This window comes from Dermochelys coriacea, chromosome 24, assembly GCF_009764565.3.
Source record: "Dermochelys coriacea isolate rDerCor1 chromosome 24, rDerCor1.pri.v4, whole genome shotgun sequence".
In the NCBI taxonomy this organism is placed as follows: Eukaryota; Metazoa; Chordata; order Testudines; family Dermochelyidae; genus Dermochelys; species Dermochelys coriacea.
The window spans coordinates 33,386-59,673 of NC_050091.1; the positions used below are offsets into that span (position 1 = coordinate 33,386).

The following is a 26,288-nucleotide window of genomic DNA, read 5'->3' on the forward strand; positions in this document are numbered from 1 at the left end:
CCCGAGGTGCACCAGCCTTGATTCCGGATCCTTCCCTGTCTTTTTTTCAATTGTCTGTCCCACTTCTGTTGTGCTTGGTTCCAGATAACTTCAGACCACTGGGTCCTCCACATGATGGAAGTGTGATATTCTCTCCAGTTCTGCTCATACCCTCCCCTCCACCCCCCTTTCCCGTCCCTGTTCAGGGACCCCTTTCACGAGCAACTCCTTATCCAGGAGGAGCAAGCACTCCTTGCGATGGGAGCGGTGGAGGAGCTTCCTGTGATGAAGTGGGGGATTTTCTTGTTTTTTATCTTGTTTTCCAATGGTTTGCATGCAGAGGGGTGGGTCTCAGTTTCCCTGGGTGTTACTGGTTTAACAAGGTGATGGGAGAGGGAGTTTGTTGTTTGTTGATGCAGAGGGAACTTGGGACCCCAGCCAATGGCGTGGAGAATGGATACCCCAGCGACTGGCGACCCAGAGGCCCAGCTCAGGAGTCACAGCCGCTTCTGGCCAGTGGGAGGACAATAGGCTGCGAAGGGAGGACCCCGGTGACCTAACCAGCCGGTTCCAGCCAGAGGGGGCCAGAGGACAGAAGATGGGAGAGGAGGCCCAGGCGACCCTGTATACCTGGAGAGAAGACAATTGACGGAGGTTTGGGGCCGGTGATATCAGATGCCCAGCAGGGAAGCAGGGGGGCTCTGGGCTGGGGAGAGGGAGCAGGCAGAGCCCACCTGGATACAGGAGAGACTTGGATGTGCTATGCTGAGGGAGGCCAGGCCTGAGGGCCCTGAGAGTTTCCTATGCTGTGTTCAAATGTTCAATAAAGCCTCCTGTTTTACGCCAGCTGAATGTCACTCCAGTCTAGAGAACAGGGTTGCATAATTCCCTCTGGGAGTGGAGGCCCCGGGGGTTCAGAGCACACTAAGCTGTTTAGAAAGTTGAACCAGTTGTTCATAGCAGTGGCAGACTGGATTAAAGGACTCCCGGTCTCATCTCAGAGAATATCCTCCTGGATCACGTCATACATCCGCACATGCTACGAGCTGGCCAAAGTAGTGGTCCCAGCTCTTACGGCACATTCCACAAGGGTCCAGGCGTTGTCAGCAGCGTTCCTGGCCCAGGTCCTGATGCAAGAAATCTGCAGGGCAGCAACTTGGTCCTCAGTGCATATCTTTAGCTCTCACTACGCCATCGTCCGGCACACCAGAAGTGACACGGCTTTTGGCAGAGCGGTGCTGCAATCAGCGTTTCCTTAACTCTGACCCCACCACCTAGGTAAGGCTTGGGAATCATCTAATTGAAATCAATATGAGCAATCACTCAAAGAAGAAAAAATAGTTACTCACCTCTTGTAACTGTTGTTATTCGAGATGTATTGCTCCTATCCATTCCAAACCTGCATGCCTTCCCCTCTGTCGGAGTAATCGGCAAGAAGGAACTGAGGAGGCACCGGCTTGGCAGGATCATATATTGAGTGCCATGAAGGTGCCGCTCCAGAGTGCTCCAGAGCTGACCCGATGAGTGCTGCTAAGGGAAAAAAAATTCCGATGACTATGCACATGGTGCGTGCACACCTAATTGGAATAGATATGAACAGCACATCTCAAAGAACAATAGTTACAAGAAGTGAGTAACCATTTTTTTTAGAAAGTTGTTGCTAGTTATACATTGAAGCTATATTACATAATTTAGGTTTTTATCAAGGTAGGAAACTATTCTAATAAAAATTTTCCTCCTTTTCCTATGTCTACCCTGATCAACTTCAGCAGTATATTGGATCTTGCATTAAGATAAGCTACTTTTTAACTGATTACAAAAAAATAAAAAGTACAGTGCACCTCTTGCTACCTCTCTGTCCTTTCCTGGGGAGTGTGTTTTATTCAATGTATATGTGTCTAGTTATGCTAATTCCTTTGTCTGCCTCACACTCCAAATGTACTGGAAAAGTCTTTCCAGATACTCTGGGGTGCTGCTACAGGCTTGTCACCTTTTTTTTTAATATGTTACAGTAAACAGTGATGTAACAACGTTATTGATATGAATAAAGATAAAGCTTCTGCTGACATAGTTGTTAATGATGATTATCAATGTGTCAGCTTCTGACTTTTCAAAAGTCAGTTATAGTAGTATTGCATACAGCAGGATGTCTATGTTGTGATAGGTTTCAGAGTAGCAGCCGTGTTAGTCTGTATTTGCAAAAAGAAAAGGAGTACTTGTGGCACCTTAGAGACTAACAAATTTATTTGAGCATAAGCTTTCGTGAAGTGAGCTGTAGCTCATGAAAGCTTATGCTCAAATAAATTTGTTAGTCTCTAAGGTGCCACAAGTACTCCTTTTGTTTTTATGTTGTGATTAGAAGTTCTAGGAGTTGGAACCATTGTACTGTAGAGTATTTAAAAAAAAACAACAAAAAAATACCCACTGCTGAAATGCCTGACAAATTAAAGTAGCAATCTTAGTACAATTTCAGGATTAGAAGAATTAAGCAAAACATTGTCTGGAAGATGGGTCACTGAGACCTTTTGGCCTTCAGCAACTTCCTGATACTTGTTTTCTTCCTTTTCTAAAGGTAGTTGAGTCGTCAAGTCCCATGAGGAGGGATGTTTCTTTTTGCCTCCTTCTCATTTCCCTTTCTCCAGCCAGTTCCCTTTCACTTGTATAAGGCTAGTTGTAAGTAATCTAGCAAAGATAGTCCCTGAAAAAATAATTATGGGAGTCTTTTGCTGACCTACACATTCTATCCCTTTGTCACAACAAAGAAGTGATATTGAAATGTCCACAGCCCAGCCAAGACAAATAGAATTAGGTAATGTCTTTCAAAGTGAGACTGCACAATAAAAGCACATGACAGGAAGCCTTGTAATTGATTTGCATTGTAGGAGCTAAACCACTAGATGGCCTTATTAAAGATGAATGGCTAATAAGCTTTACATCTGACTTTTTTTTTATTTTTTTTTATTTTTGCTTCTTATCAAAAATATCTAAAAGCAACCTGGATAATAATGAAAAATCAAAGCCTAAGAGCATAGAATAAAATTCTAGAAAGGCTGTTTAAGACATATGACAGGCAAATGATTTGGGTTTGATTATTAGATTTACTCAAGGAAAAAGAGAGTTTATCCCGTAATCTCACAAAGACCCTGAAGCCACCTCATCCCTTATGCCTTAACTCTTTGCAGAAGGTTCAGGTAAAGTCTGATTTTACAGGCTTTTTTTATTTTTCTCCATTTTCTTCTATTTATAGATTCATAGATACTAAGGTCAGAAGGGACCATTCTGATCATCTAGTCTGACCTCCTGCACAATGCAGGCCACAGAATCTCACCCACCCACTCCTACGAAAAACCTCATGAACAAGAAACTATTCCTAGCGTTCTTGTACTGTATTCCCTGAGATCAGAAAGAGGAACCACTGCCTGGTCCTCTCTGGGACCCTCCTTAAATCAGACTTTGGAGTTTAATTTTTTTCTATCTGTCAACAAAGCCTATATTTTCCACAAGACACAATAGCAAGAGATTCCTGACATGGAGTTTATGAAGAAATAAACAAATTGGACTGAATTCCACCATGTTATTACAAGTTTAAGAAAAGCAGCTCCAGAAATAACTTAGTAAAATGTCCTCTTGTTTATTTAATATGTAAAGTCAGATGTTTGTTTGCCAATTAACTTAAAAATTTCACTTGCACTTTTATGAATCTGTGGTATCTGCACATCTTCCAGTAGTGATGTGAGTAACATTTATCACATGTGCGTCATACATTGTCATCCTCCCCCCCAGGGGGGGAATTTTGTGTGTAATGTAGTGTTTTGTTCTAGTAAGGTTTTTTAAAATATACATGCTGCTACGTGTTTATGTTAGCGAAGTCATGATCAAATAAGTGCACTTTGCACTTGAAGCGGACAGTAGTGAGGTTTGTGATGGTCCTTAGTTCCTGTGGCAGTCCCTTGGGAAAGCTGTCTCCAACATAGACAGACTTTCCCCATATAGTAGAAAATTCCATTGTGCTTGAGTAGCTGAATTGTTGACCATGGTGCTCATGCTGGACTTTAGGCAATCTTTTATATATTCTGGACTGAGGCCATTGAGTGTCTTGAAGATGAGGATTGAGACCTTGAACTTAAATTGATATTCTGTGGGAATCCCGTGAAACAAGGAGAGGACAGATGTAATGTGCTCACAGTAGCCTGTTGCTGGGGAGATGCATTAAAGTGTTGTGTTGTGTTGTATTTGGCATTTCCTAAGGGCTGAAGGCTTCATGCCCAGATATATTGTATTACTGTAGTCCAGAGGGGAGCTGAGGAAGAAGTGTATAACTGTGGCCAGATCACTCTTTCAGGATTGACCATCTCCTAGCCAATCAGAAATGGTAGAAAGTGTTAGTCTTAGGGCTCAATTAGACGAATAGTTAGTGTGTGGCAAACTGGGATGTAAATCTAAAATGAACTAGCATGACATGCACAAACTGTTCGTGTGGACACTGCTACCATGCACTAAAAATTCTCTGGTACACACTGACCTCCTCCTGGTTCAAAGCAACCAGCTCTTAGATCCAGGTATGTAAGAGCTTAGTGTCAGGGCTAGGATTCCAGGAACACTCCTAAAAGACAGACTGAACTAATTAATAGTGGCTGTGCACTGTCAACAAGGAGTCTGCATCAGGACTGCAAACTCTCACGAGTGGGGTTTTCTCTGCTTAGTAGCATCATCTCTGTCTTGCTTGGGTTCCACCCCAGACAGCTTTTGTCCATCCATGAGCTGATCTTGTCCAAACACTAAGCCGTGGTAGTGGTGATGGTGATATAGTCATATGCAGTGAAGGGACAAGTAGATTTCATTAATTTGGTTTCAGCATTTGATGTTGCTCAGCTATTACTTTGATGATTTTCTTGTACATGAGCTGCTGCTTCCTATGAAACAACAGGTTATGGCAGGAACTCAAAATTTAGAAATTAATTCTTAAAAGTAGTTGGTGTAGTTATGTTTTTAAATACATTTGTATTCTTCTGATTTCTACAAACGGTCCACAGTCAGTAGCTATTTAAAGTGAATCTTTATTTGCACACTCAATGTGCGTTAACAAATTCAACATACAAGATAGCATTACATATTGTAGAGTAGCATACAGTATTATGCAGTTTCACACATTTCAAGTTAGTTTTTTCCGCTTTTTAACTTTTTTTTTACCACAAAGTTGTAACTGTCCAAGTTAATTTTACAACAGAAGACACAAGGTAAAGAAAAAACACATCTGGGAGATGCCATGGTGAGGCAGCTGTCAGTAACTGTCAATTTTACATCAAAGAAAAATTATCTGCACATCTTCAGTTTCCCATTATTCTTGAGGAGTAATGGAGCTATTCACATCTGCCCAATAAGCCTAAGTTTATTTACCCTGAGCACTTTTCCTTGACAAGATGTTAATCTTTCCTTTTTCAACTAAGGAATAGGAATAAGGAGATGATCTAGGCTTAAATATACTTTTCACATTGAAGACAAAAAGGGAACCTCTTAGTTACTTTTGAATGGAATGTACACAAGTAATCATTTTTATAGTGGGGGAAGAATGTGGAAGGAATAGTAATAGATTCTAACCTTTAACAATCAGATTGCTCAGTGTAAAAACTCAGATTCAAATAGATCTACGCCAGCTTCCAGATGAAAATCTGTTCTCCTGTTCATGGCTGAGTGCCACTAATAGAGTAAGAGCTACAAAGGAATTAAGACAAAGATCAAAATCTACTGTAACCTCAAGCAGGAATCAAGATTGAGATGTCCTGGTAAATCATATGGAGAAGCCCACACTGTATTTACTTCACTGCAAGTCTTAGAAATATTGAGAGGACTTCAGTCTCAACGTCACTGGTAGTCCCGGACCCATTAACAGCCACAGCTAAACTGAAACATTCTTTCTCTTTAAGGGAGTTCCTGCAAGCAACAAAAGCTTACAGTGGAAAGATTCAACTTTCCAAAGACAGCTTGTCAGAAATTGCTGCTGAGAGATTAATGGGTAGTAAAATTTAGGTTGTTTGCCAACCGAGCAGCAGTTGCTCTATGTTATGGCTTGAGCGGAAACTGGAGGCTAAGACATGCTCAGTTATTCTAATTTCAATAGTAAGAACATTGTGAGGATCATGCTTTTCCAACAGGGCTCTAAAATTCAGTGGTCTTAAGTACTGTAAACAGTTAAATGAATTTTTAAAAATTTACTTATGATACATTATTTACATTCCATAGGGCACAGAACAGTGGCTGCATGGAAGCAACAAAATGAATACTGAAAACTTGCAGTCTTCTGTGTGCCTTTTTGCCCACTCAATTCTTCTTTGTTTTTAATGTGTAGTGTTTAAAAATAAACTCAGATCCCTGCAGAGGAGCTGTTTACTAGGTCTCTTGTTATAATTGTTTATGATCAGCTTGCTGATGATTTTTAAAATAAAAAGTGACTTGTTACAGGAAGCCAAATCAGATTACTTTGTCAAGAAATCTTGTACAAAAGCTTAGACCAGTGTTTTTACAGTGAGATCTAGTGCAACTGCTTCCACCCTTTGTTTACCTTTACAGAACTTGGGTCCATGTCCTTCTGTACAAAGAAGTTGCTAACTATTCAGGCAGATGTTCTACAAAGTGCTACAAGTCAGTTATCCAATAATGTTTTTAAATTCCAAAGATGACCGTAAGCAAATTCTAATTCTTGAAGCCAAAAATGTAAAGATAGTGCAGAATGCTTTGTACTTTCATTTGAGAGTTTAATTCATGTTTTGAGAAGACGGATTTTTTTATTTTTCTCAATGTAAACTAAGTCTAATGCTTTGAATACTGCCTTTTATAGAAACAAATCGTAAAAAAGTACATCTAATATAATCTCAAGTCAAATGTGGAGGAGGCTATATCATTAATTATTTGATTATATTCATTAAAAGCCTTTCTCCAGCATAAAGTTTCCTGTCTAATTTCAGATATTTCACTGTCAGTCTAGAAAAAGATAATGCTTAGGTAGAATTCAAAATCCTTTTAGAGAATTAGCCTCAGTCGCCCTAAAATTAATCTTACACATTTAGTTTATAATGTTCTGTATGGACCCTTTATTCATACATAGAGTTGAATAAAATACAGTTTGTGCTCTGTGGGAATTTGGGATGCACCAAATATTTATCCTGAACCAAGTCCCGTATGGCAAAAGCAAAGTGATCAGGTCGCTAATATTTCAATTTTAGATGTTTATACCTTCAAGCTTGACTTTATAGCTCTATAGCAAATATATCACAAAGGGAAATATTCCAATACCAGGTTACAAGGCATTTTTCTTAAAAGGAGAGAGCTATTCTTCCTTGTACCTCTTTGCACTATTGCTGAATTCTAAACTTTTATATATAGAAATGCAGTTAATGCTTCCAAATCAAAGGACTGAACAGCAAAAATCTATGGGCAGATGAACTAACAAGAAACTAGAGGTTAAACAGCAGAATTCAGAAACTTTGGGAGAAGCCTAATAAAGAGAGGGCAGTTGTGGTGAATACCAGCAAAGACAGTTCGGCACAAACACAACTTCCATAGTAACAGATAATATTAAAATCTGCAACTTGATATTGGTAAGTTACACTAATTTTAGTTTGTATTAGGCATGCAATAGCGTGATTACACTTACATATATTTGTGGTATTTTTAAATTTAATGCTTTTTAGAATTTTAGTGCCCTGCAAAATCACATCACTTGAGAACCAATCAGCTGCATCTTACGAAAGTTTAGTTCTATGACTAAAACAAGGTTTAAGTCTGTTCTATGAGCCAGCAGTCGCTGCTGCAGCCTCTGCTAGTATTCGCTCAGGCTGTGCCATTTGGCAATCTGCTTTCTGGGGTTCTCGCACACCTCTCGCCAGTGTTCCACGCCACCAGTGGTGATGCTGTGTGCTCCCAAAATCAGCCGACCTACCACCTCATTTTTTGTGGTGCGGTCGAAGTCGATGACTAGAAATTCAATGCTGATGTCAGGAAGGAGATCCACAGGGATATCATAAATGAAGGATTCATTGAAGATGGGATTCAAAGTGCACTTCTTCACATGGGTCTTCTTTTTTGCTATGCGTTTTCTCCCATAATAAACGTTCACCTTAACATAGGGGTCTGCCAGAGAAAAGAAAAAAGCAAACCAATAACACAGCCTAATAATATTCTTCAAAATAGTACGTCTAAGAGGTCAAGAATGAATTAAAGGTTAGACATCACAGTGCCCCATAGCTCCCTACCCCTTGGCTGTCCTCCCACTTATACCACTTCCATTAAAATCCAAACCATGACCATGGAAATTAGAGACTGATCAGAAATAAAAGTTTATTCTCCCATAAATATCTGAGAAAGTTTGTTTAAATCCCTGAAAAAAGAAAAGGAGTACTTGTGGCACCTTAGAGACTAACAAATTTATTAGAGCATAAGTTTTCGTGAGCTACAGCTCATATGCTCTAATAAATTTGTTAGTCTCTAAGGTGCCACAAGTACTCCTTTTCTTTTTGCGAATACAGACTAACACGGCTGCTACTCTGAAACCTGTGTTTAAATCCCTGGTTCCCTTACAGGTGAAGAACCAAAGCAATGAATAATTCCCCAAATGAGAAACTTGAAGAGATCTATACAGGGAGGAAAAACTTAAATAAAAAGAAAAGGAAGTTTGTGCCCTTTCAGGCCGCCTTTATACTGGGTAAAGAAGCAAAAAAAGGTTTTGTTGTAACTTTCTGCTTCCCAATCTCCTCCCAATCAAAAATTCTTTTATTATTTTGAGAGGAAAAAATGCTCATCTTCCTTGTGTTACTGGCAGTCTCCATGGCGGACTGGAGAGTTAGTTAACTCACAGACTGACCTGACCCATGGCCAAACTTTAAGGACTGGTTAGGAAGATATGTAAATAAATAGAACTTTGAAATGCAAGACTGCATGGTTAGAGATAGAAGGGTAGATTTTTGTCAGGTCTTGTGATGTAAGCAAACAATTCTTGTCTATAGGTTTGATTCAAAGATCAAAAAAGGAGTATTAATATTTAGGAAGACACGTAAGTAAAATAGTACTATTGTCTATATGTCTCTCTGAAGGTTGTGGTAACCTGTATCTGAACTGTTCAATGGATAAATTACCCTATGCTAATTGCCATGATATTTGGGAGACGGAAAGTTGAGCCTATTGTTTTCTCAGGCCAAGAGGCTGCTGGAAATGTATAAAAACCCTGGGACACAATCCTTCTTCATCTCAGATCTGCTTTGGGTTTCAAGAAGGGGAAACCCTAAGCCATAAGAATTGAAATCCTCAATCACTGACTGGCGCCACCCTGAATATGGACATTGGTCTATAACCTATGGACTATTTCTAAAAGAACTTTTGGCAACTACAAACTCACCATCTCTGCTATATATCTGGACCTCAAGAAATTGAACTCAAGTCTATATGTATATGGATCTTTCAACCAACTCTCTCTCTCTTCTTTAATAAATTTTAGTTTAGTTAATAAGAATTGACTATAAGCATGTATTTTGGGTAAGATCCAAGTTGTTGTTTGACCTGGGTGTGTGGCTGATCCTTTGGGATTGGGAGAACCGTTTCAAGATTTTTCAGAATTCATCATCATATGTTTGACATGTGTCTGGATGGAGGCCTGCAGCTGGGTAGTTTAAGGGAACTGCGTTGTTTGGCCTTCTGAGTAACCAGTGAGGTAATACAGAGGCTGTTTTGGGATGGCTTGGTAAATCTAAATTCTGGAATATCCACCAGCGTTTGGGGTTTGTCTGCCCTGGTTTTTTTTTTTTTTTTTTTTTTGCAGTTCACCCTGATTGAGTGACCTCAGCTGGCTCCCATGGGCAGCATTGTTACAACAGGATACTGCAGTCCCAAGCTGGCAGGGAAAACAGGCTCAGAGGTAGTCTCAGCACATCAGGTGGCAGTCCCAAGAGTGTTTCTGTGACCCAACCCATCACACGGCTAATCAAGCAATCCAGATTGTTCTAACTACCGTGTCCACATTAACATAGGCCTTCAGTATCTACAGATTTTTATCAACAGTAATTTTTATTTAAATATTTAAAATAATTATTAGTGTTGAGCTTAGAACAGATGGATGCAGAACTACACTAGGAATACCCCATTTTGCTGATTCCTCATTTACAACTACATTTTGAGAGCTGTAGGCCAGTTGGTAAGCCCTTTAACGTGCTTTGATGTGCATAGTGCTATTTTTTTAATTAGAATGTCATGCAGTCGTAAGTTAAGTACCTTTCTGTGACCACGGCCCTCTTAAGCCAAATGGGAAGCGATTACAGAAATTTCATGAGGTTGGTGTTTACATTCTAGTTCACCAAAGAACGTAATGTGAGGTCTCAAATGAAAGCCAGTGTCATTCTGGTATTAATATTGTTCTGAAACGTATTGTGACAAAGTTCCTGCTCTACCTTGGTGGGTCTTGTGCTTATTGGCGGATTTGCTTGCCTTGGAGCTTCATGGCAGCCCTCAGTTTGGCCGTTTTTCTGAACCCACAGTCCAGGTCAACTCCTCCTGTGTCTGACTAGGATTTGGGGGGAACCCGGGCCCGCCCTCTACTCCAGGTTCCAGCCCAGGGCCCTGTGGAATGCAGATGTCTAGAATGCCTCCTCAAACAGCTGTGCGACAGCTACAACTCCCTGGGCTACTTCCCCATGGCCTCCTCCCAACACCTTCTTTATCCTCACCATAGGACCTTTCTCCTGGTATCTGATAATGCTTGTACACCTCAGTCCTCCAACCGTCCGCATTCTCACTCAGCTCCTAGTGCCTCTTGCTCCCAGCTCCTCACACGCACACCACAAACTGAAGTGAGCTCCTTTTTAAAACCCAAGTGCCCTGATTAGCCTTCCTTAATTGATTCTAGCAGCTTCTTGATTGGCTGCAGGTGCTCTAATCAGCCTGTCTTAATTGTCTCCAGAAGGTTCCTGATTGTTCTGGAACCTTCCCTGTTCCCTTCCCTTACTCGGGGAAAAGGGATCTACTTAACCTGGGGCTAATATATCTGCCTTCTATTACTCTCCTATAGCCATCTGGCCTGACCCTGTCACAGTATGTACAGGCACTATAGAGACAATGTGGGTGCGGTGATCTTTTTAAGTTAAGAAGTTGGGCCAATAAAAGATTATCTCACCTACCCTGTGTGTCTCATATCCTGGGACCACACTACTACAAACACACTAAGTATACAGATACTATGTAAAGCATCATGAATATATACTGGAAAAATATGTTTTTAAAGTTTGTATCTCGAGGTATTAGTCACCAGCAAAGGTGAAAAAGATGTTTTCCTCTGTCAGGATGTAAATTATGCATTGTAAGCTGACGCAATGGATGTCTATTAACGTGTAAAGAGATGTGAAATCAAAACGGAAGCAGCACCCAGGAAAAACAAGTCGTGTCATTATTCTGGCTAAGACAATGAACATTGAGGGTATAGCTAGGAAGCAAAGAGGACCTCCCTTCATCCTTGACCTCAGAAGTAAAGAGACAGCACATTTTCTTTAATAAAAATGGGATCTCAGCCAACGTTGCTTTAAAATGCTGAAGAGGATTCTAGGTGAGAGAAACTTCTTTGGACAGGAGGTTAACCTGGTAATTAAGTTTAGTCTGTAGAAAGAAATATTATGATCTTTTATATGCAACCATTTGTTTCCAATATTCTTACTCACTATCACTTGAATCTTTGATAGTAAACTTACTCTTGTTTTCACTATACCTATAGCTAGCTAAGTGCTATGATGTTAAACAAAGTGCTGATCCCAAAATGGAATTTTACAAACTGGTATGGTCTGTTCCTTTGGGAACAGCAAACCTGGTAGTTCTGTGAGTAGCTAGTGTCAGGGGCTAGATATCACAGGGGAATGCTTCAAAGGGACTTGGGTACTGAGGTGGACATAGTGTTAAACTGCAAGGCAAAGTAAGGGCTGTCATAGCACTGAGAAGAGTGCTTGAGTAGCTAACAGGCTAGCAGTGTTAGGAGACTGACACCCAGTTAAGAACGAGCATAATTCCCTCAAGCTGGTGGCATGGGGAAACAAGGTAATTCACAGCTCTAGGCACCCCGAGAACCATCACACTTACAAAAGTCTAAATGTATTATCTACAGTTACCTTTCTCTGCTAAACTTATCTAATCAAAGAATGGAATATTTGTTTGAAAAGATGTATTTTCCATAAAACCATGTTGACTGGCAATAATTATATTCCCATACTTTAATTCTTTATTGAATCCTTTATTAGCTTTTCCATAATTTTGCCTGGAATTGATATCAGACTAACCAGCCTCTAATTACCTAGTGTCATCCTATTTGCCCTCTTTTAATACTGGCATGATTTTAGCGCTCACACCGTCTTCTAGATTCTGCAGTATTTCAAGATTTATTAAAAATTACCATCAGCAGGCCAGAGATCTCCTCACTCAACTCTTTCAAGACCCTGGGTGCAAATTATCAAGCCCTGCTAATTTAAAAATGTTTATCCCTAGTAGATGCTGTCTCCAATCCTCCTTGGACTGGAGAAAAAAAACAAGTTAATCCTCATGCAGTATGAAAACATCATCCTGCTTCTTTCCAAATACCAAACAGAAATATTTATTAAGCACTTCTGCCTTTTGTGCACCTCCATCAAGCCCCACCACCCCAACCCTCTGTCTTGTATTTTCATCCCTAGCAAGCCATTTGGTTTTTGTTCATACTGCAAGTAGAAGTGTGACACACACTAGCATGAAGATAAAGCAGTCCTTCTTTGCTGACACACTCACAGCATGCCATGTTAAAAGTTGTTCTCTATAGTGCCTGTGTGGGGTAAATTTTTATTGTTGCACTGACTTCAAGGCATTAAATGGAAGAACAAACACTTCAGATCTAGTTGATGAGTTAACCAATAAACAACTGATCAGTAAATACAGTCTAAATTAACACTCCATTTCACAGCATTCCCTTTGTGTTTACAGAGAAGAACAAACTATGCGTCAGGTGGAGTGCAGTAAACTATTAATAGGCTGGAGAAAATAGCTTCTACCTGAGAGGCCAGTGATATCCATTTTCGGTAAATGTCTAGCTTTCAGCACCACAACAGTCATTCTCTGCGCAACAGGCTGGTAAGACAGTGAGACTTGCAGCTCTCCTCTGCTAATGCATTTCTGTGGAAAAGAAGCAGATACAACTGGGAAGACCTGGGAGGTAATGAACAGGTAGGTGCCAGGAGGTCATGACCACAGTACCCTTCCCATATTGTTAAATGGGAAGGCCTGGCCTGGCCTCAGCTAGATGGGAGGGAGATCCCCAGGGGGTGTCTCACAGTGGAAAAAATGAGGATCACTGCCTCAAAGGTTGGCTTGTGAAAAGAAAACAATGAACAGATTAGGGACTATGAGGCTCCTGTTGGGAAAGTTTTTTCCTTATCTTGAAAGTACCGATGTTCAGTTAGAATTGGGGGATGTGAACTCAGTATTTACAGTTACATCGGTGCCAGCCTTCCTTACCAGGAGGTACTGTAGAAAGAGAGAAGCAGGAACACTGCCTGCAGGAATTACACAGATACAGCAATTCCAAGAGTTGAAACTACTGTTATGTGTTAATTTTATACCAGACACACAAGGTGGGTGAGGTAATATTTTTTTATTGGACAAACTTCTGTTGGTGAGACAAGCTTTTGAACTTACACAGAGTTTTTCCACCAAATGCATCCGATGAAGTGAGCTGTAGCTCACGAAAGCTTATGCTCTAATAAATTTGTTAGTCTCTAAGGTGCCACAAGTACTCCTTTTCTTTTTGCGAATACAGACTAACACGGCTGCTACTCTGAAACAGAGTTCTTTGTGTCTCAGTTAAATACAAGGTGGAATAGATGGTTTAGCATAAATAGTTAAAACACATTTCAAGGGACCATTCAAGGTGAAATGGCCTGTTAACAGCCCTCTAGTCATGGGGGGGGGGGGCTTGTTAGTGCGTTATAGTGTTTCCCAGACCTGATGAACTGTGTATGCTCAAAAGCTTGTCTCTCTCACCAATAGAAGTTGGTCCAATAAAAGATCCACCTTGCCTCTGTAATATTCTGGGACCAACACAGATACAACAACACTGTACAGTTTTATTCCAGAGGCAGTACTCGAAGCAGGAGTTGTAACAACCCAGAAGATGTTTGTTCTGTACAGTAGTATGTATTGTTATGATACAATTCACTATAACTGCAAAATGTGAAATATAGCACCAAAGCCCTGAGTCATGTGTCAACTATTTGATTCAGGAGAAAAGTCAGTTTTTCTTGGGAATTATGCCACCCTTTTAACCACATGTATTCACCAAAATCAGCATTAACAAACAAAAACATTAACTATTATATGAAGAAATAATGATATCTGCTTCATTTAAAATTTCCATTTATCCCACATTCTGACCCTGTATACTCTAGCAAGCCTACAACATCCTACAATTTTGAAAGCTTGCTTTTACCATATTTCAGCTCAGAGCTAACGTGTCCCTCAAAAGCAGTTGGAGTAATTTCCGAATCCTAACAGAATGAGATTTTATATTATCAGACGTAATTCCTTCTTCCCAAATACCAGTTAGAAAGCTGCCTAATAATGGTGCCAGATTATAATATTTGCCATAGATCCACATTTTTTTATTTGTAAAATTTTAATAGTTTTTGCCATACAAAACAATGTAAACACCTCTGGGAAGAAAATTATAAATATACATTCCACAATATAATTGTTGCTTAGTAATTACATGTTAGACCCTGAGTTTAATTCCCAATTTAGCCACAGGCTTTTGTTATGACCTTGGCCACTGTAACCTATCTTTATGTGCCTCTCTCCCTCGTCTGTACAATGGAGATGATGATGATAATCCCTTTATTTTATCTATTTAGATTAATTCCTTGGGGCAGACACTGTCTCTTACTATGTGCTTTCACAGGGCCTAACACAATGGGGCCCTGATCTTAGCTGAAGGCTTCAGATACCATTGTGATATAAATACTAATGTGAAGGATATGCAAAATATAAGCATCAGGAAGGAATGTTTAATAGCCATGAAATAATTATCTTTAAATACAGAGTTCCATGCTACACATTCAGTTCTGGAGCACGACAGTACTTCTATCATTTTAAAATCTTGACCTTTAGTAGATTTGGAGTGCTTGTCCCAGTATGGGGGTGTTTTTATGATCTAACTATAGTTGGATGCTGGGAACAGTCCTTGTGCTGCAGAACTATTGATCCAGACTAAAGTTTGCAAAAGCACTTAAGTACCATTTTCAGCATTCACTTAGAAGCTAAGACTTACTGACCTGACCTTCAATGAGACTTAGGGTCCTGAGACTCCTAAGTCATTGAGCACTTTTGAAAATTTTACTCCCAGTCCATGCCTCAAGGCTGAGAGAGTCTGGATAAGTGAACTATGTTGAATAACATGTGCTATGTTGTCCTTGAAAATAGTAAGCTTAATAAGCTTAAAATAATGCAGGCTTCCAAGTGTTAGAAATGGATTTTGCTTTAGATACCCACAAAGTTAGCCTAAGCTTTTTCACTATCAGTGAAAATGGATTTACAATTTGTGAGTGTGAAACTGATGCCATCTTTTACTGATATCCAACTAAGATACGGTGCCAGCGAACACAGCCCCATCATGAAAATATGAGATCCTGCTGCTTTGTCAGGTCTGTCTGGTTGGTGACCAAGTGGTGAAATATTTCCTTTAAATATTATTATTCAGATTTGTTGCCATTATTACTGCTAGGAATTTAAATCTAGGAGGCTTCCACTATAATTTAAAAATTTTTGGTAGCATCTTTGTACATAAGAGTTCAAATTTATTTAATTTTAAGACCAACTAGCTTCCCAAAAGTAAGATCTTGTACCTGAGGCACAGAATTGTAGGGAAAGAGTAAATATATCAGTAGGTTCTCAGCAAAGAGTAAAATGTTATGGCTATGGCTGCCAATTTTCACTCTTCTAATAGGCCAAAAGGTGATGGGCAGGAGTTTTAAGACCAATGCATATGGAGATAAAAGTTAGCCACATCTGATTACTCCTTCAACTTTCAAGAGCTCAGATTATGCATCAGTACTGCTGCTGTTGGCTTTTGATAAAACATATTGATCCATGTAACAAAGTAAGACCCCAGACTGAAGGCCTCTAAGGTTGCAAATAAAAAAGAAAATCCCAGGGGAAACTGTCAAATGCCTTTTAGGAAAGATAATTGTAACCTCACTAAGAGTTTGTTAGGCTTTTTGTTAGCTTGAAGTAACAGTACATTTTGTGTAAATTGGGTAACAGCATTAGAAAAATTGGTATATCAGTTAATGGGAATTCCATTCGGAACTACAGCTTTACTGTCTTGTAGCTATATAATAGGTTCTTGGATTTTCAAAATGTCATACTCCAGACTTTTATATATTTGTTCTAGAAGAGTTATCTTCAGTATGAACTTTTTTGATGTCTGTAGGATTGTGCATCTCTTCAGGAATGCACAGATCTCACTGAAATTGTTCTTTGGTTATTAGTAATGTTACATAATATGCATCCTTGATTAAGGTTATAATGGGGGCTATAATTTTTTTTATTTAGACTGAATTTCTTATTAGTGATGCTTAGAAGTGACTATCATGTTGGTATCTAAATAACTTAGGTTCTATGGATACATACAGGGACACTGATCAGTCATTTCTGGTTAACATTAATTAATTACAAAAAGAAAATACAAACCAACTATATAAAACCTTAAAGTTCCTCTGTCTGACAAGTTGGGAGAGATGAACCCTATCCCAAATATGAGGGCAGAAACTGCCTTAAGCTTTTCCAAGTTAGAAGTCAGTGAATTAAAAGGAATATCATTGAGAGAATCCAATCAAATAACTTGCTTTACTACAATACGAAAATGTTCTCAGGTCAATGTTTGGACATTCCATTGTACTCACTCCAGAATGCCTTAGGTTTTAGAATCCTGAATTTCCAATCTGAATAATAGCACTCCAGTTCTGTTCCAGCAGGATTCTGTAAGGTTGCAGTGGTTACCAATGAGCTACATACAAAAGGTACTTCTCTTTCAAAAATCTTGTGGCTAGCCTTGTGATGAAGTCACAGTGATTATCATGTGTGCTTTATACTTCTATTAACAATTAATTTCCCCTGATTAAATGAATCCAATATGTTCAGAGACAATACATTTGAATTACATTCAAATGGGTCATTTCTATCATAAGACATTATCTCTGTCCTGGAGAAGAGTTTGTGAAAAAACTAACAAAACTGGACAGGGAGATGGGAATAGCAGACAGCAACAACTTGGATGAACAGGAAAAGAGTGGAGTGGTCATGAGCAATAACAAAGCATGGAAGAAAATTTAGTGGGAGGGAGCAATAATAAGGTTAAAATGAAATGATGGGGGACAGGTTGTTTTCTAGTTTACAAGGTTAAAATGAAATGATGGGGGAGGGATTGTTTTATAGTTTAAAATCTTTCATGCTAAGAGATCCTTTATAATTTTTGCTTGTTTGTTTGTTTACAGGCTGCACATAGAAGAATTTAACCTTACAAATAAAAATGCAGCTACCTCTAGGACGAGACACAATAACTTTTTAATAGAGAACCGCAAAAATTTACCACATCTTAGAGCAGGAAATTAAGAAGAGAATCCCATATCCAATTGAAACTAGAGCTGAGTAACAAAAATAGACCAACCACTAAAGGAAAAATCAGAATTGGAATGCAAGTACTTATACTTCTAAATAGCCCCCTTGGGTTTGCTTGCAGAGCCTATGAGGAGTAAACCAAAATGCTGGAATTTGTACATTTATATTTCAACTCATAAATTACAGGGGGGAAAACCATCTCATACTCCAAAACTATTCAGCAGTTTCTGCTGTCTGAAAATTGTATTTAGTTTTGCAATGCTCCTAAGGAGTTTATTTTCAAAAATCATGCACAGAAAATTTTAAGTAATACTGGATAGACTGAATTTTGATTCATGTGATGCTCTCACTCCATATATCATTCATAAACATAAATCACAGCTTACTAGATAACACTTTATTAGTAGTAAGGAGCGTGTAACGGGCTGTTTCCTACCAAAGCCTTTGAGGAGGATTTGGGACTGCAGTCTGCTGACATTATGTCTTGTCCTAGTTTCATCCTTTAATTCTCCACACTTATTTATTGTACACAATTTCAAGGTGCCCATTACAGTAGTATCTAGGAACAATTTACATAATTTAAGGAATAGAATACGATACTTAATCAGTTAGGGAACAACAGATGCACTCCATCCTGCAGCCACCACTGTTTCTTAAAGGAGACTTGATCCAAGAGAGAGCTATCCATGACACTAATTCTCAGTGGGAAGTCCAACTCACAGTCAGGAGACAATCTGCCAAACTGATGCAAATTGCCTAATATCCTAAAGGCAGCAAGACACAGGGTCTAACTGTTCTGGCAGCAGAGGCAGGGCTAGCCCACTGGGGGACCCTAAGCACAAATATTTTGGAGCCCCCTTGCCCCTCACCCATCTCTTGACAATACTAATTGTATTATTTCCACAAATCAAAGAATATACCTACCCAACACATACAAGTCCACATTAAATATAAGAATAGTATTTTGGGGCCCCCTTGAACTGCTGGGCCCTAAGCAATTGCTTAGTCTCCTTATACCTAGTGCCACCACTGTCTGTCAGAATTAAATTTCAGACTACAGGATCCAATACTAAATGCAGTGCTCTCCTGTGGACCAAATTCTGTTGCATGATCTGAGACCTCTGTGTCACTCTGGCAACACACAGAGGCCAGGAAGGTGCAGCAACTCTCTCTAATAGGGGGAGTTCCCAGCTAGTTCTTCCTATGCTAGGGCTGCAATGGTATGACTGTGCTGGAGGGGACAAGGTAAGAATACCATGGCACTCTGGCTACTCAGAGATGCCATAACAGACTATTGGGGCTATAGCCAGCAAGTATACTTTAGAATAGCCTCTTTCCATCCCACAGTGGATACTAGGCACAGCTGAAAAATCTAGCCCTGCAGTTTCAGATTTGCAGAGGAAGATTCAAACATCTTCATTAATCACAGCTGCCGTGGCAGGATAAAGGTATCTGATATGGTGGCTGGTTTTAAGACCTAAACTGTTTAAGGTTTTAAAGCTCAAGGCAACATTTTGCATCCAGAAGTAAAATGGCAGACAATACAGAGTGCGGCGATCTGCTATATTCTGCACTAGTGCAAGTTTCTGGGTAGTCCTTAGGGATAGCCTCAAGTAGTGTGTTCAGTAACCTAGCCTGAAGCCAATAGTGACGTGGATGACAATCTCTGCTTCTGAAAGGAATTAATCTCTTGGCCTGCAGAAAATGAAAAAGACGTATATATGGACACTGCTGAAATGAATTTAATAAGATCTCAGACGTATACACAATCTTGAGAATTGGAGGACAAACCACCCTCAACTGGAGTGAGGTCACAGCTTCTGCCAGCCCCTCAAATACTTTCTCTTGCTAATAAGTGGTTAGTTTTCATTCTGGATCTTTGTTCAGCCAGACAATAGGATAGAGAAATAGCACTGAGTGCATGGCGCAAAGAAAAGAGAATAGTAGCATATTGATGGCACTGCAGCACATAGCATCTCGTATGAGATGTGGTTCTCCCCCTCAGGCAGAGGGGGTACTTGAAGCAGGGGTCTCCTACATTCCAGGGCAGTACCCTAACCACCTGAATAAAAGTTATCAGGGAAGTCTTCCTTCTATCCTCCCCACCTAACAGCTAGGCACCTACTGCCAAGAGAGGGTTTGCAGCTGAGTATCCAAAGCAGAGATAGGTGCATATCTGCAGGTTGCCTATATCTGAGACAGGATGGGGCTTAGCGCACACCTTTCTCATCAGCATCTCCCACTGGCTAACTTCCATGTCTGCCTGCCTAATGTGCTGGCTTTTGTGAATTGCAGTCTAAGGTGCCTAGCTCTCCCCATTCATTAAATAGGAACTCAGGCACCTAACTCAGTTAATGGCAGTGATTTGCTAGGTGCCAAAAAGTTAGGCATGGTGACACTGAGCATCATCATGCCTAAACTCCTTTTGTGCATTCAGGCCCCAGTGAGTTAAAGATAAAAAGAAATCAATACTAAACTACTTTCAATTTAGAAATGTACAAGAAAACAAATCAACGTGTATTAAACTTTCTTTACCCAAGTATGCATTATTTCTAATTTTGCATGACAGGTACTAAACAAAAATGGAAAATAAAACATTAACCCATAATTAGAAAAGAGACATATATACATAGCAGCAAATTACAAGAGTCAATCAGCCTTTATAGCAGGGTGGATTTGATTTAAATCAAATTGATTTAAAGCATGATTTAAATCACTAGTCAAGAAGACTCGATTTAATCATGATTTTCTACATAGAAGTGCATTCTTGTTGGTTGTTATACCTGAATACATATTCTTCACAACTCGGAGATAAGTGTAGGTTTCATTTTTAAAAGGTATACACTATATATTTTTAAACAGTGATTTATTTTGAAAACTTTTCAGATTAGTTTTACAGCTATATCAAAAAATGAATGATTGGTTATTTCAATTACCAAAGGTAATTGAAGCAGATATTTATGAAGTCATTGGGAGGTGAACTACCTCCAATTCAAAAAGTTAATCACTAATATTTGGAGGATTTTCTTGCCATGCTGTATTAGGAGGAGAACATACCAGACAGACATTTAAATTGTTTTATTTAACTAAAACAACAATGTTAAGTATTCTGGATTTTTTTCTTCAACAGCAAACATATAATATTTTAACAAAACAAGCATATGTCCCTCGCTTCTCACATTTATCTCCAGACTTCTTCTCCTGGTCCAGATCTATTCTGCCCCCAACAATCTTCTGTTCATTGAATTTTTTTGAAACTTTGCACTTTTAGAGAGAGGTAAGGGATTAACTCTTTGTACACAAAGTTGCAGAGGGACAATAGAGTTGAGGTCTGTTATTTCTCACTTCTGTATATTATTTATTTATTTTAAAAATATTTTTGCTGTTAACAAGCAAGTTAACTCTGGAGACAAATCCACAGTTTGAGAACAGCAAAACTAAGCATCTCTGATGGTATCTTCTAAACTGATTGTCCCATTGGGTATATAGGAAGATTAACCTAAATAATCTATACAGAAGCCTGTGGAGCCCCATAAAATTGGGTCCCTAATCCATGAACTATTTACAAAACTTTTCTTAAACATTACATGAATATATTGTCTCTTACTATATAATTATAATTTATAATCCCTATTCCATGATGAGATATCTTTGAGCTATAATGTATCTTTATTAAAACTATAGGTTTTTTTCCTCCAAAAGCATTTTATCAAAAAAATCCGATTTAAATCCAAAAAAATCTGATTTTTTTTTTTTAAATCATTGATTTTTTTATCCACCCTGATTTATAGACTCTGTTAAAAATTCCCTCCTTGCTGATGTGGTCCACACTTTACTGTTTTGGTTATAGTAACATGGTGTGATTCACTTTTGCAGCAAAAAGAAAAGGAGTATTTGTGGCACCTTTGAAACTAACAAATTTATTTGAGCATAAGCTTTCGAGCTGTAGCTAATGAGTAAAGAAAGTACTCCTTTTCTTTTTGCGCATGCAGACTAACACGGCTGCTACTCTGAAACTTTTACAGCAGTGACACCTAGCTGTTTGAAACAATGGGGTTTAAATGAAATGCTTATCATTAATGAAATGAAATGATTATCAGGCAATAAATATAAGAGGAAACGAGTACTTCTGTGGGTATTTTACTTTGGAACCATTTACATAGCGACTTTTGGACAAGGACCCAGAACATCAATAACCTGGGATCCAATCCTGCAAGCCTTTCTGATACAATTTCTCCCAGTGACTTCAATGGGACTAGTACAAGTAAGAACTACTCACATGAATAAGGATTTGCTGTATGCCTGGTTCCTATACATTTGAGTACCCTCCGCCAAGAAAACTCAGCCTGACTGGGGATCAGCTTACATAGGGTCAAGCATAGCCCGTGAAGTGTCTCTTCAAACTGAGAGAGAGAGAGAGAGGTCACTTACTTGTATATTCCTTTTGATGATCTCTCGGGTTAGCTGGACCTTTCCAGTGCTCGGATCCACTCCAGCGAGGGGCACCATGACTTCTCCAATCACATCATCTCGAGAGAAGCGATCAAAGCTCAGCACCAGGAAGTGAAGCACCAAATCCTGGAGCTGGCTGTAGGGGATCCCATAGAAGGTAAAGGTCTCATCAAAGATAGGGTCCAGGGTCTTGCGCAACACACGAGTCTTCACTCGATGCCTTTTGTCTGGAAGAATTGTCATCTTGATGTAGGGGTCAGAGCCCTGAGTGTGCTCATCCATCACTGGCAGCCCATGGGCCTCTTGAATGGTCACCACCAATGCTTTTTTAGGGAAATTGTAGTCCACTGAGAAAGTCAGTGTTCCCAGCAGGACAGCCTCTTCTGGGGAAGATGGGGAGGAGATTTTGCTCCCACCTGGAGTGATGCTTTGATCTGGACTTAGTTCATCTCCATAATCCACTTTTATTGAGAGCTGGTCAATACAAGGGGCTGCATTCATCCCATTTGGTGCCTTCTCGGAGCCCACTAAACCAGCTTCTGCAGCATCTACCAAAAGGTTTCCTCTTCCAGTCTCCTTGACAGTGCCGTTCTTGTCTCTGCGGATCCGGATAATCTTCTTCTTGTTACTCAAGGTTTCTGGATAGATACTAATGCCTTTCAGCATGTGAATGAATTTGTAAGGGGGCGTTTTGTGCTTTTTTTCTGCTTGCTGGTGGCAGCATGTCCACACAAACACTGTTACTGAGACAGACACCACAAGGACCGTGGCTCCAATAAGCCCTGCCACAATCGGAGGCACATCTGTAAAGAAGACAAAACAATTAGGGATGAGATAGCCCTTAGGATGAGTATGTTCATACTGCCCTTAAAAAAGCATGTTATTCTAATTAAAGAAAATACCCCCTACACCTCATACAACCAACAAACCTATCAAGTGAATATGGTCTAGTATTACTCAATGATTTTGGTGAAAGAAATGCCTTTGGAGCTTGAAATTATTTTCCTAAAATTGTTCTTTTCCATGTAGGACTCAGTTCCACACACTTAAGGAGGCCCTAGATTTTGCTTAATATCTTCAAATTTTTATTGCCTTATTCTCTCAAATCAATTTTGTATGCCATCACCGTCAATGTCAGCACTGCGCTAGTAAAAGTGTTTACTAGGGAACTACAGTTTCATGGGCCATAAGAAAAGGAGTACTTGTGGCACCTTAGAGACTAACAAATTTATTAGAGCATAAGCTTTCGTGAGCTACAGCATCCGATGAAGTGAGCTGTAGCTCACGAAAGCTTATGCTCTAATAAATTTGTTAGTCTCTAAGGTGCCACAAGTACTCCTTTTCTTTTTGCGAATACAGACTAACACGGCTGCTACTCTGAAACATGGGCCATAAGAGGCACTCTCACACTTTATGGCTTCTTTAAAAATAGTACTTGTTTCTATTTTAATATCAGCAATTGAGTAATAAGTAGTTATACTATTTGGAATTTAGAGTTCTGTCACGCTTAAGTAATTTTTAATATTAGACATTTGGCCCTAAAATGATTGACTGTAAGGACTGTAACCTCCCACCCTGTTCAGATACTTGAATCTCAGACACGGCTATAGACTTTGGAGACTGACAACTGTAATTTGTATATATTAAACATTTACAAAAATTGTTTCCATTTACATAAGGATTCTCATCCTGAAGGATCCTATATCATTTTATGAGCCTCACAGGGTACATATAGAGGAATCAATTCACTGACCACTAAATGCAACTGTTTCTGGGGTGGAAAGTGATAGCTGGTAAGCGTGCATATTGACACTAGACAAGAGTGTAAGGCAGGAAGTGTAGAATATCATAAAAGTCACCCTGCAAGGATAATTTTAGATAGACTTTAAGCAGGTACTGGGGCTAACATCCCTAAATTTGAGAAGAATGCCATGTGATATGAAATGCCCACAAGTGTGTCGCATCCAAAAGTTTATTTCTTTGTTAACCACTCCCATTCACGGACAATGAATTTCTCTGCTTCCACATCTGTCTGTGTCATTACCTGTTGTCTTCCATATCTTGGCAGACTGGCAGCTGCAGAGAGAGAGGAAAGCTTTCTAAGGGGGTGTTTCACTAGGGGGTGTCTCCCTATCCGCCCCAAAGAAAAAAGTCCTATCATCTGTGACCAGGGTCCCAGTGGGGGCCAGCTGTGGTCACTCAATTAGGGTAAACTGCAAAGAATGGGGCAGACAATCCCCAAAAAGCTGGTGGATATTCCAATACTTAGATTTACCAAGCCAGCATAAAACAGCTTCTTTATTACCTTACTGGTTACTCAGAAGTCCAAACAACACAGTTCCCTTAAAGTGATCCAGCCTCAGGCCTCGATCCAGGTACCTAAGTCAAATACGATGATTTCTGAAAAATCTTATTTCATCATATAAAAGAAAAGGTATTACCAATCCCAGAGGATCTGCCACATTATCTCCCAGGTTATTGAATATTCCAGATCTTACCCAAATACACGCTACAGCCAATTCTTATTAACTAAACTAAATTTTATTAAAAAACAAAAGAGAGAGTATGGTTAAAAGATCAATATACATACAGACATGAGTTCAATTCTTAAGATTCAGATTCATAGCAGAGATGGTGAGCTTTATAGTTGCAAAGAGTTCTCTCAGAAATAGTCTATAGGTTATAGTCCAATGTTTGTATTTCAGGGTGATCCAGTTAGAACTGGGATTGCAGTCCTTATGGCCTAAGTTTCCACTGTATGAAGCCTCAAGCAGCTCTGAGATGAATAGGATCAGGACCCAAGGATCTTTTATACAATTTCATGTCCTCTTTGACAAGTTGGAGTTCCTCGGGGCGGTCCATCTTTGCAGGAGGTCCATCACCAGTACTTAGATATAGAATTAATATAAGGCAATTTCCTTGTTCCTCCACCATTCACAGATGATTTGCTATACATTTCAAAGAGAGATGAATACAGAGAGATCCCGTGTTTAGAATTAATTTAAATGCTAAGATGGTCTTTTGAGCTCTGAATTATCAGAATACAGCATAGACAGGGACTGTTGATTACATTATTGACCATTACCCATATACATGCAAAAAAACACAACCATTACCTCCCCACATGTCTTTAAAGGTCGAATTTGAGTTGTTTATTTTGCAGGATGTTTAGCCCTTTCTAGCCATGCGTCACACCCTCAATGTGAGACTCCTGTGGAAGGGAGAAATTAAAGGTCCTGGATACATTTTAAGGACCTTCCAACATTGATATGTGCCATGTTTACATTGAATTCTTAGTAAGGCCAAATTATTGATGCATGCTTTTGCCTAAGTTAGAACCTTAGTCCATACTTTGTGAAACACTTTAGTGATTCCAGGATTTAGTCTATGTATTGACTTAACATAGCCATTAATGTTCTTCAAAGAGCACATACTCTGGCAATCAACCACGAGGGCTGTGAGGTGTTGTACCTCAGTTTCCCTTTTTTGCACAGCACATTAAATCCACAATGTCTTTTCTCCTGTGTACAGTTTCAAGATCAGATACAGGCATTCACTGTGAAATATCAGTATCACAAGGTCTTTTAACATAAAGTGTGTTCTTATGTATCACTCTTAACATATTCAAGGGTTTTTCCAAAAGATTAGGCTCAGTGTAAATTTTTACAATTTTTGGTATCAGCAACATGTTAGTTACAATTATTAGCAATAATATTAACATCAGTTCTATCGTGTACATTTACAATAATTTTTGTCATACCAAGCCTTTTGTTTAGACAAATAATTTGTTAGGTTAGCTTGTTTAATGTCCCTTTTGAACTTTCGTAGCTTTTTCTTTACTTTAGGATTTTTCTTAACATAGGATTTCAGTTTAACTACTTCCTTGAAGTTTTAGTATTTTAGAGATGAGGGAGGCAAGTTTGTAAGGGCATTTTGCTTTTTAAGAGTTAGCTTGCTTTTCTTTTTTTTTTTTTTTTCTTGTCAGGTAGGAAGTTTGTATGGACATCATGCCTTAAAGAGACACAACCATTTTCTATCATGTCTTAATTATGTTCTGCTTTTCACCTAGCAATTTCTGCATCCACAAGGTATCAGATGCACTAGCTAGAGCTTACTAAGAAATTACTTGACAAATCTGAAGTGTCTATGGGTTTATTCATAAGGCTGCTCTGCTGTGTAAAACCAGGAATCTAGCC

General features: G+C 39.3%; 2 protein-coding genes across 12 annotated transcripts in view; one reads left to right on the forward strand and one right to left on the reverse strand.

The window, feature by feature from the left end:
- RIT1 (Ras like without CAAX 1) overlaps positions 1-26,288 on the forward strand; it is a 64,709-nt gene that overhangs the window by 33,374 nt on the left and 5,047 nt on the right. The window contains exons 7-8 of one of the 3 annotated variants that reach the window (XR_006276830.1): positions 12,955-13,194; positions 17,517-20,179. The gene's annotated coding sequence lies outside the window, so the exon portion shown is untranslated. Of the gene's footprint in view, positions 1-6,546; positions 6,919-12,954; positions 13,195-17,516; positions 20,180-26,288 lie in introns of those variants that run through there. The other 2 variants (XR_006276829.1, XR_006276831.1) reach the window with 2 other exon arrangements.
- The window catches only part of SYT11 (synaptotagmin 11), a 40,334-nt gene continuing 19,066 nt past the window's right edge, over positions 5,021-26,288 (reverse strand). For 2 of the 9 annotated variants that reach the window (XM_038382701.2, XM_038382705.2), the window contains exons 2-5: positions 24,137-24,168; positions 22,072-22,895; positions 13,020-13,143; positions 5,021-8,106 (exon numbers count right to left, since the gene is read on the reverse strand). In XM_038382701.2, the coding sequence (XP_038238629.1) occupies positions 7,796-8,106; positions 13,020-13,143; positions 22,072-22,895; positions 24,137-24,168 (1,291 nt within the window). In that variant the 3' untranslated portion in view covers positions 5,021-7,795. Of the gene's footprint in view, positions 8,107-13,019; positions 13,144-22,071; positions 22,896-23,999; positions 24,019-24,136; positions 24,169-24,397; positions 24,449-26,288 lie in introns of those variants that run through there. The other 7 variants (XM_043501767.1, XM_043501768.1, XM_038382704.2 and 4 more) reach the window with 5 other exon arrangements.